The sequence below is a fragment of the Manis pentadactyla genome, chromosome 12 (assembly GCF_030020395.1).
Source record: "Manis pentadactyla isolate mManPen7 chromosome 12, mManPen7.hap1, whole genome shotgun sequence".
NCBI classification, from domain to species: domain Eukaryota; kingdom Metazoa; phylum Chordata; class Mammalia; order Pholidota; family Manidae; genus Manis; species Manis pentadactyla.
Window position 1 is genome coordinate 54,289,252 of NC_080030.1, and position 15,488 is coordinate 54,304,739.

Sequence of the window (15,488 nt, forward strand, 5' to 3'; positions counted from 1 at the left end):
CAAAGCCTTACCAGAGCTCAGTGGTCAGGGCGGACCTAAGTCTATAGATGGGCTCAAGCATTACTGATAATGGAGGAAGGATTTGGAAGCTAGGCAGGGCCTGCCATCTGTTGATGCTCTCCTGTGGCTGAGCTCCAGGCACTGACACATTTTGCCTTGCCCTATGACTTACTTTCTTGTGTCATGCAGAGATTTCCAAGCTTTGCACAAACCCATGGATGTCACAGAACTTCTACTTTCGATCTCCCAGGGTTTTCCCTGTACCCCACCCCTGACCTCTGTCCCCTCCCATCATTGGTGTCTGTGTTGGCTAGGCCATGGCACCTAGTCGTTTAGCCAAACAGTAGTCTAGATGTTGCTGTAAAGACATTTGTTAGATGTAATTAATATTTACAGCCAGTAGATTTCGAATAAAGGAGACTACCCGCCATAATGTGGGTGGGCCTCACCTAATCAGCTGATGGCCTTAAAAGCAAAGACCAAGGTTTGCAGAAACAGCAGGAACTCTGCCTCAAGACTGCAACAGAGAAACTCCACCTGAGTTTTCTACCTGCCAGCCTGTCCTACAGATTTTAGACTTGCCAACCACCACAATTACCAATACCTTAAAATATCCGTCCCTCTCTTAGTCTGTGATATAGATAGATGACGATAGACAGATATGATAGATGGGTAGAAAAATATAGATATAGAGATACATACACCCTCTTGGTTCTGTTTCTCTGGAGAACTCTAACCCAACAAACTCTACAAGTTCATTGACAGGTAAGAGTTCATCTTTTTGCAATAAATGCAAGCCCATAGCATTAACTAAAAAGGGGATTTTTTTAGTGAAAAACAATCATCCTATCCATATATCTGGCAGTGGTATTAAAATATATATACATTCAATCAACTTTGCTTCTTTTCATTAATTCTCGGCCTCACAGAGTTGCAACCGGATGTTGGTTTGTAGCAAGCTGACATTAAAATTAATGCTTATTTTTAAAGAAGATAACATGACCCAAGCCAACCATTCTAACTGCAACCCAGTGAGGGCCCCTCTAACTTAAATGGTTTATAGAGTTACCTACAGAAACAATCAACTGCCCCTGACATTCAGTAAACCAGGACCAATCACAAACCACCAAAATCACACATACCAGCTCCTGGAGCCAGAATTGATAGAGCTGAGACTTCACTTTGCATCTGCTTTTGCTTTGTGGGTTTTTCGGAAAATAAAGAAAAATATAGGATGCTACCATTTGAGAGTCTCAGGAACATGCTAACAAATAATAAGAGGGCTTTCACTCTTAAAAGTACCTCTCCTGGATGGGGCTGACAGGAAGGCTTCCCTCTCAGTGCATTCTATTATTACAGCTCAAACTCCTTACGAACTGAATACAGCTGTGGATGGCTTTCAACCTGCAGCCTGAGGCCTATTGTATTTCACTTTGTCAGTTTCTCTGGCTGGAAAGTAAGAGTGTGTTTATTGTGGTGGTTGTTCTAAACTAAACAGTCATGCTAATTTAGGACTCTCCCCATAGGGTGGCCCCTGCATAGTGGACACTCGACAATACCCTTTAAAGGCAAACACAAGCTACACAGCAACAATAGAGCATAAATGTGTCTAAAACCACTTATCTTTTAGCAGATAGATTCATACTTTATTTTGACAAATTTAAGATAGAAAAATATCATAAGTGAATATAGCCATTACTCCTTTTGTAACATGGTTTGGGACATGCGGTATAACTTAATAGGATGGTCTCACTTCGGTTTGGGCTTCAGTTAATACTGAATTATATTTCAGCCATTGCGTTTGCTTGGAAGAATATTGGACACAGTGAACCTGGTTTTTTAAAAAGTTATGGCGTTCAGTAATGAGTATCATAAAGCAATAAAGAAAGCCACCTTAAAAATATTTTATAAATAGCACAAGCCAACTTTAAACTTCATATTTAAAGTTAAGAACTCATATTTTCAGAATGTTTAACATTTTCTACCAATATATAATAGAATAATAGAGCACTTATTTTAAAAAGCAGAAGTAAAGAAAGGTTAAATATGGTATTTCAGATGACTAGAAACAGTAAACATCAATTCAGTGTATTTATATATGTCATTTCAATAATGTATTCTTTGCACAGCTGGCCATAAAAATCATAATTCTAACAATCATCAAAAATGTGCCCCTGTGTGTAATCTTTGAGTTAAGTGCTGTCATCATTTCTACACTCTATCTTGGGGGAAGAGGGTGCAGTTTGAGGGACTTTGGTACATGCAGACATTTGGTTATGGTTGGAATGACAAAAAAATTACGTGCCAGGAATCCGCAGCTGAAACTGCTGCCTTCCTTTGTCAAGCACCTTCACATTCTTTTGTTTCTGTGATGCCTCAGGTAAACTCATGCTAAATAATTCACAGATGTGCTAGTGTTGTTGGCTTCCATCCATTTCAGCTTTTTTCTTTGCTTCCTGTCCCCACTCCTCACAGAATAAAATTGGGCGGACCCTCATCAAAATATGTTATCTCTAACGTATAAAATACGTGTATGTACATATATACATACAGGCATCTCCTCTTCAAGGACTGGGTAACTCCTCATTTTCTATCAAGTAATCCTTCTTCATGTATTTGGTTCCCCTAACTAATCTCCACACTTCGAGGTAAGTATCCTTTAATGACCTCTTGCTCATTTCTCCAGGGCTGTCTGAGATCTGTGAGCTCCTGGCCACCAGCGGGGCTCTTCCGGGGCCACCCCTCACCTCTTGCCCGCTCTGCTGAGTGGAGCCACCTGCCGCCTTCCCACCTTCTGACCCACCATTTCCACCCTCTGCAGGCAGCTCCTCCATGACGAACGGCAGCTGATCTCCACTTGGCTGCGCCTCCTCTCCCCTGGGCTGCGTGTCCAGGTCCTCGTAGTTGCTTTGCTTTCTGGTCTCCAAGAATTTGGCCACACAGTAAATGATGGAGCCCAGGGTGTTTACCACGACACCGGCAATGAATAGGGAGGTGGGCGCCACGTCGCTGAAGGCCACCATGCCCACCGTGATGGTGGCGATGCTCTTCACCACGCCCACAAAGCTGGTGGTCACCGCTGAATTGATGTAGGTGCAGTGCAGCGTGGTAAAGTTCATGGCGCAGCCGATCAGGATACAGGCCACGAAGATGCAGACCATAGCCGGGTCCTTCCAGCCCGGGAAGGACCATGCGTGGATGGAGTCGGTGCTGGCGAAGGAGCAGACGACCAGCAACGGGGTGGCAGAGACGGCGATGACGTACTGCGCGGTGAGCGGCCCGTGCTCGGTGTCGGCGCTCGCCTTCTGAATGAGCACCAGGTAGGCGGCGTGCACCAGCACCGCCAGCACGCCCGTTACGTACCCGATGGGGTCGCCGGTCAGGTCTCCGGCTCCTGCAGCGCACCAGGAGGACAGCGGAGCCAGGGAAGGGAGGAGAAAGAGAAGACAGCGGGTTGGCGCGGGTGGGGATTTCCTGGGGCAACGCATTGTGTTGGAAAGTGGACGGGGTTTGCGACCGCGCTCGGCGTGTGGGTATGAAAAGAAGAGCCAAGATCGGTCAATGCCCAATTAGAGACAGGAGGAGAGGCGCCTTCCCTGCCATATACCCGGGGCAACCTGTCTACGCAAAAGCCCCGGGGAGAGCGCAGATGCCCTCGGGGTGGGCGTGTGGCTCCCCCGAACTGACGTGGAGGTCACTTAGGCTCGTGGTACCCCTGCCCCCTCCGCAGGGAGCCAGAAGGTAGAGGCAGCTTCAGCTAATGGCTTCTAACTCCGGGCGGGCTGGGCGCCGGGTGAAGAATGTCTCCCCCCGGACCCCGGAATAGAGGTTTCCCGCTCCGGGTGGCTCCCATCTCGTCAGTCCTCCAAGCCCGGCTCGCACGTGGCTCTGCATTCTGCCCCCTCTGCCTCGCAAGCCCCCGCGTGGCGCCAGAGACCCCAGAACTAGCCCTGGCAGCCCAAGCTTGGCTGGTAATGTCCTCCCTACCCTCACTCCAGCCCGGCGTGACCCGAGGAAGTTCACGGACCCTCTTCTTCCGGCTCGGTCTGGGGACTCCAGCTCCTTGGCTCCGGCGGCTCTCTCACCCCTCCCGGGGGACAGAAGGGATCATGGGGTACCAAGGGGTGGGGGCGGGAAGGGCGATACCCTGAGACAGGCGCGGGGGTCGGAAGCCGAGACAAATGGGGTGGGTGGGGGTTCTGAAGGAGGAGGCTAGAGCTCTGGGAAAGGCTCCGCTGGTCTCAGAAGTCCTGTTTGCGAGCCAGGCGACCACGTTCAAGGCTCCCCGCTTCTCTGCCTCAGTCTCCCCTGGAAGTGAGGGCGGTGCACTAAGTGATCCCCACAGTCTCGGTCCTGTGGGGTCGGGTTGGGGGGCCGGGGGTCAGCGCGGGTCCCGCTCACCTGCCAGGGCGGCGCCGCAGGTGGTGATGAGCACAGCCGCGAGCACCCCCGGCGAGGGCGCGCCGTTCTTGAGCACCAGAACGCCGATGAGCATGGTGACCAGGGGCAGGCAGCGCTTGAAGACCACGTACATGGGCAGGCTGAGTCCGCGCAGGGACCAGAGCGTGAGGCTGGACTGCAACGTGGAGAGCACGGCGACCCCGGCGAAGGAGCGCGCCAGGCTCAGGCCGAAGGGGGGCACGGCGATGAGCCCGAGGCGCCGCAGCAGTTCCAGGCTCAGCGCCGCCGTGGAGCTGGTCAGGCACTGCACCAGGGTCAGGAAGGAGAACTGGTAGCGGCTGATGAGGAACTTGAGCAGGATGTTGAGGGAGCCCGAGAAGACCCCGTGCGCGATGGCCACCGAGATGCCCAGCACGCGGCCCCGGCACAGCTGCCGCATCGCGCCTACCGCGCCGCACCCAGCGGTGCAGGAGCTCCGGGACCTGCGGGAGGAGAGCGAGGCGGAGAGGAGAGCCGGGAGGAGCGGAGCCAGGCGGCGGGGTGCCAAGGCCGCGGCGAAGGGCAGGGGGCGCCGGCTGGCCGCAGAGGGCAGCTCCAGCCGGGCGTCCTCGCTGCTCCGCGGCTCCGCGTCCGACTGCCCCGCAGCTCCAGGGAGGCAGTGACGGGGGCGGAGGACTCCGAAAAGTGGCAGGGGTGGGGGGCTGGTCTGAGAGGAGTGGCGGGAATCCTAGCGACAGCGGTTTTTTAAGTAGGTGACGAACTGCGCTGGGTTGTGTCCCGCGCGGGTTCCACCGTCAGGGAGGCGGCCCTGTGGCTGGAACCGGGCAGCTCCTGCCAGCGGGACCGGACCCGAGCCTCTCGGACAGCCGGAGCCCACCGCGCGGGCCCCTCTCCTTCCGCAGCGGCAGCTGCTCCCGCCTGCCGCTTCTTCCCGGCTCCGAGCTGTGGGACGCGGTTTGGGGGTTCCGGGGCACAGCTAAAGAAGGTTTTAGAAACAGCTCTCCGCGTCAAGCCCCGTTTATTAGCCACGACAAGTGACAGCATTCCCCAGCCTCCTTCCCCCAGAGCTGGAGGCACCTGGCCCAGCTGTCTTCCAGGGAAGGGATGTCAGGACCGGCGGGCTGTGAGGCTCCGTGGTGCTCGAGCGCCAACGCTCCCACGCTGAAGAAACCCACAGCCCCAGACTTGGCCCCGGCGTGCTTAGGGCACCGAGGCTGGCCCCTTCCCGCCCCGGGAACGCGCTCCCCAGTCCGCGCGTCTTCCAGAGCGGGACCTGGGATTGCGCGCGCGGTTTAGGGGAGCTTCCAGAGGGAGCCGAGGCCTCGAGGGGCTGCAGACCAAGGGGCGGGGAGAGGGACACGTGTTCCAAGCGAGGCAAAAATGTGAAACATGCAAAAGAGCGAAAACTAACTCTGGAGCGAGCAGCCTCTACCGGTTCTGGTAGAGCGCGGGGTGGAGGGTGCGGACAACGGTCCCCCGGGGATGGGCGGGGAGCCACTGGCTGCGCTAGGGGGATGGGGCGGCGGAGGAGGCAGGGGAGACGGCGCGTCGGGGGCTGGAACCCGGGAGCTGGACAGCGCGGAGACCAACAGTAACTTCTCCAGATACCCGGAAACCAATCATAGCCTGCGAGGCATTCGCGGGCCGCTATGCGAAGCAGGAAAACCCCTACCTCTCACCTCCCTGAGCCAGGGCACGTCTGCCTCCAGCAGGACTTGTGAACTGTTTCCATCCCATTTAGCTAAGAAAAAAAGGAAGTTCTTATTCTCTGCGGGCGAATACTTGTGTGACCCTTTGATCTGAATTTCATTCCTTGGAGACTAACGGCCGGACCCTTAAACTCAACAGCAGCAGAGGGGTTTTCGCTCAGCCAGGTCGCTGATAAGAGGGTTTATTTTACGTGCTACTTAAACATTTTGGACTCAGCTAGGGTATGGAGTGAGAATGAGCAAGCTCGAAATCACTGCATTCCACCTGTTTCCGTTCACTTCTCTTATCTACCCATCCCCACTGGGATCCCAACCTCCTACCCGTTAAATGCTGTGCCACAAGACCCATTTCTCTAGTTATTCTTTTGTTTTCTTCTCCTTACATCCACCCCTGTGCTGAACGCAACACTTCCAGCCCAGATGTTGAAGCCATGAGTATTACTACCACAGCAGAAAAATAAGTTTTACATCAGGAATTGGCAGCATCATTGGCAGCCCTTCATCTGGGCCAGCTTTTGTACGTGTTTGGAGCCCACTTTGGTGAGAGAGAGAGCCCGGTCTCAACCAGTCCTCCTGTTCATATGCCCAGAGACTAGTAGGGCCACCTTCCTGCCACCCGCTACCACCTACCCCCACCAAAACCACAGGTGGACATTCAAGAAAATGTCTGCACATGGCCCACTGTGCCAACTTTCCAGGAACAGCACTGGAAGGCATTATACCAAAGCCCATCCTTCCAGTTCCCTGGGGAAATCTTGAGTTCGGTTGCTAAAGCTGTGATTGTGATTGCACGCTATTGGCTATTTCAGGGACTTTGATTTTCAAGTGTTGATGTTCTTTAGGAAACAATGAGGTCTGGAGCAACATTTCTAATTAGGTGTAAGCGTGCCGTGTAAGTATATATTCAAAGTATATTCAGATAAAACCTTTGAAAATTAACTTTTTTAAGTCATCAAATAATAGGTTTCTGCTTTCGGGGACCATTCCAATTAAATGGAATCACAGGTGAATATAATAAATTGCCTGCATGGACCTAGTTTTGGAATGATTCATTTCTGCCAGCAATTATAATTGCTTCCATTTATGATATGAACATTAGGTAAAAGATTTGGGGCTGATTCAGCTATCTTATTCTTCTCTAAATATCCTTAGGCAAGAATATTTAGCTTAATATTTGAAACCTATATGGAACAATACATTTTCTCCACTTTATTGCATATAATTTTTTCACCAGAGCTTTCATTTTTAAAAAAATTAATATCATCCCCCGTACCAGTTACTAGATAAGCTCCTAAAGAAAAATGGGAAAAATAAGACTATTATGTTTAACAAGGTTAATTGAACAAGAATGTAGATCTGAAGGTCAAAAAGCTTATTCAACTTACTGCTATCAAGGGTCTAGACTCAAGCCCCATTACCTTTGGAGATAGTCAATGAATATTGATGGCGATAATGAATTCTTTAGCTCATTCATTCAGCAAACATATAGAGCAAGTTTATTTTTATGCCAGGTAGTTTGATAGTCACAGAGGACTCAAAGGAAAACACTTAGTCCTTGGGGATTCAAAGGTGGATATAAGTGACACTAGCAGGCTTGTGCGATATGGGGGTTTGTGGTAGGAACAGGACAGCACTAAGGAGGGCAATACAATTGGCTGAAGGGAGACCGGAAGAGAGGGAAATATGGTCTTATTTCATTATTTTTAATTATAAAAGTAACATGCACTCCTTATAGCATATAATAGGAAAACAAACTTTATACATAATAAGTGAACACACTATCTTCAGTATTCCCTGCCCCCAACCCCACACCAACCCACCACACAGAGCTGCCTACTGTTCAGGGTTTGGTGTGAACCTTTCAGTTTATATTGCATATATATTTATATATACAAAACACCCCTCTTTAAAAAATAATAAAATTAGGATATCATTCACATTTTTAGAATTTGCTATTTTTAAAAGCATATTGTGGTAAACAGCCTCCAAGATGGCCTCTAAAATCTCCTGCTTCCTTGGTTCAGCCCTCCTTCATGTACCCAGGTTGATCTGTGTGACATAGAATACAGCCATTCCTGAGATTAGGTTATCAAAGATGGAGGCTTCCATCTTTAATTTTCTCTGTCTCTTGTACGACAGAGTCAGAAGGAAGCCAGATGCCATGTTGCAGGGACACTCAGGCAGCCTATGGAGGGTCCCACATGGTGAGTTATCTGATGTCTACTAACAACCAGGTGCGTGACTTTGGAAGCCAATCCTTCAGGTCCAGTTGAGCTTTAGATGTCTGTAGACCCAGGTGACAACTTCACTAATGTCATGAGAAAACCTGAGCCAGGAGAATGCAGCTAAGCCACTTCTGGGCTCCTGACCTAACAGAAACTGTTAAGATAAATAAATTTTCATTCTTTTAAGCTGCTAATGTTTGATGGTTTGCCACACAGAAATAGATAACTAATATACACATCAATGTAGTGTTCCATGTCAGGACACATATTTTTCTATGTCAGAACATTCTACCTTATTCTTTTAGTTGACTGTTCTATACTGTAACCTTTTTTCTGTAGACAGGCATCTAGGTTTTACAAATGATGTAATAAATATCCTGGATATTTGTTCTTACATATGTCTGTGAGTACGTGGTAGGGGGAATGGTACAGGCAGGAAATGCTAGAATCAGGACTGCTCGGTCAAAAGGTAATTTAAAATCTTCCAAACTGCCTTCCAAAAAGGTGTCTAACAGCACCCTCACTTTAACCAATATTAGATTATTATCAATATTTTTAATGTTTGCCAAACTGATAAACGAAAAATCCCAGGTCTCATTTAATTTGCATTTCTCTGTCATCAGTGAGACAAAGTCTGACTGAGTAGAGCTACTTAGAGTTATTATGGTTGGGCTCCAGACCACTGCAGTAAAGCAAATATTGTGAGGTAAGTGAATTTTTTTGCTTCTCAGTGTATATTAAAAGTTACACTTAAACTATATTGTGGTTTATTAATTGTGCAGTAGCATTGTCTACAAACATGCATATATCTTTATTAAAAAATATTGCTAGAAAATGCATCATCAGCGCTTTCAGAAAGTCATAATCACTGATCACAGATCAGTGTAACAAATACAATAATGAACAAGTTTGAAATATTTAGAGAATTACCACAATGACACAGAGACAAGAAGTAAGTAAATGCTGTTGGAAAAATGGTGCTGACAGACTTGCTCAATATCGGTTTGCCACAAACCTTCAGTTTTTAAAAATTGTGTTGTTTGCAAAGCGCAAGAAAGTGAAGCATAATAAACAAGTACTTTTTGAAGTACATTAAACATTTGCATTTCTGTATCTATGAATTGTCTATTGATACCCTTTGTCCACTTTTACATTTGGATGTGTTCTTAGTGAATTTTAAGAGCTTTTATAAATTCTGGATATTAACTCATTTGTTACATATTTTGCAAATAAATCCATTATATCCTTGTTTATTGCAAATGGTGTGTGTTGCTATTTTAATTTGTGTATGTTGTCAATCTTTTCTTTAGTCATTTCACATGACTTTCAAATGATGCATAAGAATTTGCTAAGCCAAAAGCAGGGCAATCCAGGCCCATGGACTAGCTTGAGCAAAGAAATGAAAACCTGCATTATTTACACAGGGAATTCGTGAGCACACTTGGTGCTGCTGGAGCACAGAGTGTGTGACACCACGGAGAGAAGCAATGCTGCGGGAAAGGCAGGGGTTGGCCCCAGAGGACCTCGGCTGCCTGGTTAGTTAGCCTGAACTTTCTCCTCTAGCAATCCTATAAGCAGAGAAAGGTTTCACACTGAGTTGATGCAATCAGGTTGCATTTTAGATCAGTCCCCGGCAGCTGTGCTGAGGACGATGGCTCCGAAGGCACAGAACTAGAAACAGACACGTCACTTAGGAAGCTGCTGTGACCATTCAGAGCATAATGACAGCCTGAACTAGTGCAGTGGTGGCTGGACTGAAGGGAAGAGACAGAATGAAGAAGTATTTAGGGGGGTAAAAGGGACAGGACTTAGTGATCTATTTGATGTCTTCTAATGGAGACGTGGAAGGGAAGGAACAGAGATGGCGGGTCTTTAGCTTGAGTGCATGAGTGGACAGTATTGGCAACAGACGAAAAAGCATGGGCAGGTGGAGCCCGCTTAGGGGGCAAGATGAGTTAGGTGAAAAGTGAGTGCAAAGGCTGGGGAGCCCTGGGCAGGGAAGGTAGGAAGTACAGATCCAGGAAGATTCAGTAAATATGTGGAAGTAAAAAACACTTAAGTGGATATTACCTCATTCAAGAAGATCAGTGAGCTCACTTTTGGAAGAGCCCATATTATAGCTAAGATGGTTAAAAAGTGCCAAGGCCAAAGGGATAGCTTGCTCTCAGCCTGGATCTTCCTGGGAGTTATATGCCTTGGTAGGATTACTCCAGATCCTGGGTCAGCTTCTTACCTCATTAGACTTTGAGACTCAGTGTTGTCAGTTCTCTTGGGAATGACCAGGATTTAGTCACAGAGAGTTCCACATCTTTGTTATTTTTAGGTGAGTCAATTTCTAATATTCCTAGGGAAAGGAAGCTGCCAAGATCATGAGTTTGGATACAGTTGCAGCAGATTTCACATTCCAGTTCCATACTTCCTGGTTATTATGGCTCCTGAGAGCTTTTGTTTCCTTGTCTGGAAAACCGGGAAGTCTTCCTTGCAGGGATGTTATAAAGATTAAAAGGGATAACATGCAGAAAGCATCTCACATCGTGTTCAGATCCAGAAGATACTCAGTGAGCTGAGTTCCTTTTCCTGCAATCACTCTTTGGTGCGTGCTGACAATGCAGGTGCAGAAGGAACTGGGGGAGGCAGACAGGATAAAAACTATGAGCTCGGTAGCCAGGAGATAAATGCTGACTTTCCCAACCTGGCAGGAATGACTGGTTGTCCTCTTAAAGTCCAGAGACTGCATAGCTTGTAAACTACCAGGTATTCACACATCTTGTGCCTTCTCTTTCAGGAGAAAATCCAGCTCCTTTCCTTCTAGGTTTCCAATCTTAGCTTGAGGGAACCCACTGGATAAATGTTCACTCACATTCATTCCTGTTGAGAGACTCCAAGAACCTGAGTTAAATATTATGAAGTTAGTGCTGTAAACATCTCTAAAATCTCCAAAATAGTTGCAAAAAATATATCGAGAGATGTTAATTTTTACATCACAAGTGTTTGTTTCAGAAGATACATGGTAGATTAGTTTAATAAAAATCTCCTGCATTCTAAAAGGAAAATAAATAAGTCATTTCATTGCAATAAGAAACAGCTCTATGAACCTCACCATAGTGACACTAAGAATGTGTTGGAGCTCCTTGTTTCTTATGATAAATTCACTTTCCCTGAGACCATTCACTCATTTAACAAATACTTATTGGGCACCTTCTGTGTGTCAGGCATGGTACTAGGGCCAAGCTTGGGACTAGGTTGAATTGGGTGCTTGACCATGCTTCCCATTTTGCTGCTGGAAGCAACTTTTTTATAGACTTTGGACTATATGTCTCCTCTTGTTCTATCTTTCATGCAGTCTTGTTTTTGTATTTTGCAAGCTACCATTTTTTTTCTGAAACAGGTAAACAAAGAAATATGTAAATTAGACGATATCCATGTTTTATTTTTATTCTGATTACAAGTATATTTTGCTGTTTAAAAATGCTCAAAAACTTGTCAAAATTTAAGGACAATTTTTGCCATTTATAACACGTTTTATTTTAATGGTACATAAAAATATAAATATTATTCAAAGTTTTGTTTGACCAATTTTTCCCTTTTAATCTATATTTTTACAGGTCATCAGAACCTAGAGATTTTTTAAGGAGACTAAGGGAGGTAATGAGGAGGGTTTAGAGTATTACTTGGGGCTGGTTTCAAGGGGAATTGCTTGAAACCTTAGTAGGGGCCTAAAACTTTTTGCCCAGTGGCCAGTTTTTAAAAAATTTGATAGTAGAGAAGAGAGAAATGGTCATTGGTATATCTAAAAGTATTTGAATAAATGTAAAGAAACATGTAAGCTCTGAACTCACAGCATTCCATACTCTTAAAGCAGGCACCAGTCCTTGATGAAATCTTATTCAGTCTGTGTGTCAAGCACATAGATGCTCAATGAATAACTGCTGAATAAATCAAATCCACATTAGAGCCCTGTTATTGAACCATAGATTTAGCTGTATTACATATAGTATTGTACCCATATATACACTATATTAGAAAAAGTAACCTTGCTGGGAATGTCATAAAATCACAAATGATCAAGAGATGCAGTTTATTTTTATTTTTATCAATAGCAGCGATTACATTTTACATAAAAATTGATAAATTAAAGACAAAATATATTACTATCAATATAATCTATGAATCTCCCATATTTTAATCCATTTTATAATACAGAGGTTACATTTTAATAAATCATATAAGATATACCATAACATCACTTATTCCTTAGGATTTTAAGAAATATGGCTTATGTGCCAGGCTTAAATAGTGAGCCAAAGTCTTTATCAGCTGCCTTAGAACTGATTCCAGGGTAATTTGTAAAATTTGAAATCCGAATAGCATATAAAAGCATAATGTCTATGTTATCAATAGTTTATTTCCTGCTAAGCAGTCCTTCAGCCAATATGCTTTGTTTTTGATTGGAGTAGTATATCTCAAGCAGGCATAGTAAGACAAACAGGATCATATATCTTTATGGTTTCATCCCAAGCACAGTCTGCCACCTAGAAAACAAAAAGCAAATAAGAACAAACAATCTACAAACATTCAAAAATGGCAGCCTTAGCCACATTTAAGTAGATCATGCACTAGTAAACATAACCTTAAAATATGCTTTTAAGTGTATTTTAAGATACACTTCAGGGATTGCTGCCAATTGATTGAAGTTGCCTGTAAGAATTTCCGCCAGCCCCACTTCACCCCAGAGACACTTAATTCCCTATACATCCTGAGATAAATGTTGAAAAGATGCAATCCTAAACTGTGAATCAAAGCACTGTGCTAGGAACTGTGGGGATAAAAAGGAGATAAAGTATAGCCCTTGCCTTCAAAGAATGGCTCATTCAAGACTGAAAGTGGACAGTGCTCTAATAGAGACTCTCTGAGGAAAGACTATTTGAACGAGCTGGGGCAGTGTCAGAGGACTTCACAAAGGCCATGACATTCACACTGGCCCGCTTTAGGGACTGACATGGGAGACAAGGGCATTCAAGTCTAAAACACCATGTAAACATGAAGGGTACAAAGTCTATGGTACATAGGAACTGTGTGTTAAAAACTTGGTGAGTGTATAGGTTAATATATAAAATCAATTATATTTCTATATACTAGCAGGAAAAATTTTTCAAATCCATTTATAATGGGATCAAATAACAAAATATTTACATATATATGTATGTAATAATATACATTTAACAAAAGACATGTAAAACATCCACACTAGAAACTACAACATTGCTGAAATTGAAGAAGGCCTAAATAAATGGATAAATGAACTATGTCCATAGGCTTGATACTGGTTAAGAAGTTAATTCTCTTTTAAAATAATTTATAAATAATTCACAGTCCCAGCTTTTTAATAAAAATGGATGAATGACTTTTAAAGTTTATGTGGAAATACACAAGACCTAGAATAGCCAAAAAAAGAAACTTGAAAAAGAACAAAAATGTTACACTACTTATACTACCAGACTCAAGACTCACTAAAACACTACAGTAATCAAGACAGTGCCATATTGACATAAGGATATATTAAGTACAGCTGATCCTTGAAGAACACAGGGGTTAGGGGTGCTGATCCCACTGCACAGTCAAAAATCCATGTATAACTTTTTGACTCCCCAGAAACTTAACTACTAATAGCCTACTACTGACTGAAAGCCTTACTGATAACATAGTTAATTAACACATATTTTGTATTTTATATGTATTATATACTGTATACTTACAATAAAGTAAGCTAGAGAAAAGAAAATATTAAGAAAACAATAAGGAAGAGAAGATACATTTACAGTACTGTACAGTATTTATTGAAAAAAAGATGTGTATACAAGGGGACCTGTGCAGTTTAAACCCATGTTGTTCAGGGTCAACTGTAGGTCAAAGGAACAGAACAGAGTTCAGACCCCACACTGGGACAACTGCTTTTCAATAAATGTGCCAAAACAATTCAACAGGAAAATGAAAGTCTTTTCAACAAATGGTGCTAGAACTGAATATCCATATGGAAACAAACTGAACCTCAACCCTAACTTCACACCATACACAAAAATTAATTTGAGGTGGACAGATCACAGACCTGAATATAAAAGCTAAAGGTATAAACCTTTTAGCAGAAAACAAAGGAGAAAATATTTTCAATCTGAAGGCAAGTAAGGGTTTCTTAGGACACAGAAAGCAACAACCATAAAAATTTCATGACTTAGATTCAATCAAAAATTAAACTTTTGCTTGTTAAAAGACACTGTTAAGAAAATGAATAGGTAAGCCAGAGTCAGAGAAAATATTCAAAAAACATACATCTGACAAATAACTTAAATTCAGAATATTGAAAGAATTACTGTAACTCAATCATAAAAATGGGCAAAAGCCTTTACTAACAGACAAAAAAAAAATAAAGAAATGACCAATAAACACATGAAAAAATGTTCAACATTATTAGGTATCAGGGAAATGCAAGTAAATGCCACAATGAGATTCCACTACATACTCAAGAGAATGGCTGAAATTAAACAGAGGTAAAGGCAAATGTTAGCAGGGATGAAAAGTAGATGTAACTCTCATATATCACTGGTACAACCACTTTAGAAAACTGGCAGTTCTTATAAAGTTAGACATATACCTATCTTTAGACCTAGTAATTCTAGTCCTAGAGGTTTATCCAACAAAATGAAAACATCTTTATGAAACTGTGGGACCCCTGCCTCCATTTTGTGTGTGTCCTCCATCTTGAGTAACTATGTCCTCTATATGACCCCTGCCTCCATTTTGTGTCCTCCATCTTGAGTAAGAAGTTTCCCCACTCAAGCCACGCCCATGTGCAACAAGACCCTGACCCTCCTCAGCCAATCAGCTAAGGTCACAATAAACCACCCCCCTTGGAAAGCCCCTACCTGTTTTCCAAAAGTATAAAAGCAAAAAGGGAACTTTGTTCAGGGTCTCAGACGGAGTCCTGTGTTCTGACGGGCCACTGAGACCCTAGCTCTAGCTAGCAAGAAAGACCTGTTTTGCTCTTGCATCTTGCAACTGAGGCTGGCGACGGCGACTCCACACGAGGGACTCAAGGAAACGGGGCACAACAGAAACAATGTATATAAGAATGCTACACAATTGGAAACAACCAAAA

At 44.4% G+C, this 15,488-nt stretch overlaps 2 protein-coding genes across 2 annotated transcripts in view; both read right to left on the reverse strand.

The window, feature by feature from the left end:
* Positions 1-1,630: 1,630 nt before the first annotated feature.
* SLC35D3 (solute carrier family 35 member D3) lies at positions 1,631-4,973 on the reverse strand. The gene is made up of 2 exons (XM_036903696.2): positions 4,402-4,973; positions 1,631-3,394 (listed from the first exon to the last, which is right to left on the reverse strand). Exons 1-2 carry the CDS (start codon positions 4,838-4,840, stop codon positions 2,565-2,567), a joined length of 1,269 nt encoding a protein of 422 aa, XP_036759591.1. The 5' UTR covers positions 4,841-4,973; the 3' UTR covers positions 1,631-2,564.
* Positions 4,974-12,399: 7,426 nt separating this feature from the next.
* PEX7 (peroxisomal biogenesis factor 7) overlaps positions 12,400-15,488 on the reverse strand; it is a 90,880-nt gene continuing 87,791 nt past the window's right edge. Inside the window, exon 10 of the mRNA XM_036903697.2 lies at positions 12,400-12,867. Within this exon, the coding sequence (XP_036759592.1) occupies positions 12,799-12,867 (69 nt within the window). The 3' untranslated portion in view covers positions 12,400-12,798. The remainder of the gene's footprint in view (positions 12,868-15,488) is intronic.

What these genes read in the sequence shown, in the direction of transcription:
- SLC35D3 (XM_036903696.2), bottom strand. Translation starts at nt 4,840, where the DNA reads ATGCGGCAGCTGTGCCGGGGCCGCGTGCTGGGCATCTCGGTGGCCATC. An exon ending in CTGCGGCGCCGCCCTGGCAG is followed by an intron (nt 3,395 to 4,401) that starts GTGAGCGGGACC and finishes GGTGCGCTGCAG; the next exon opens with GAGCCGGAGACCTGACCGGC.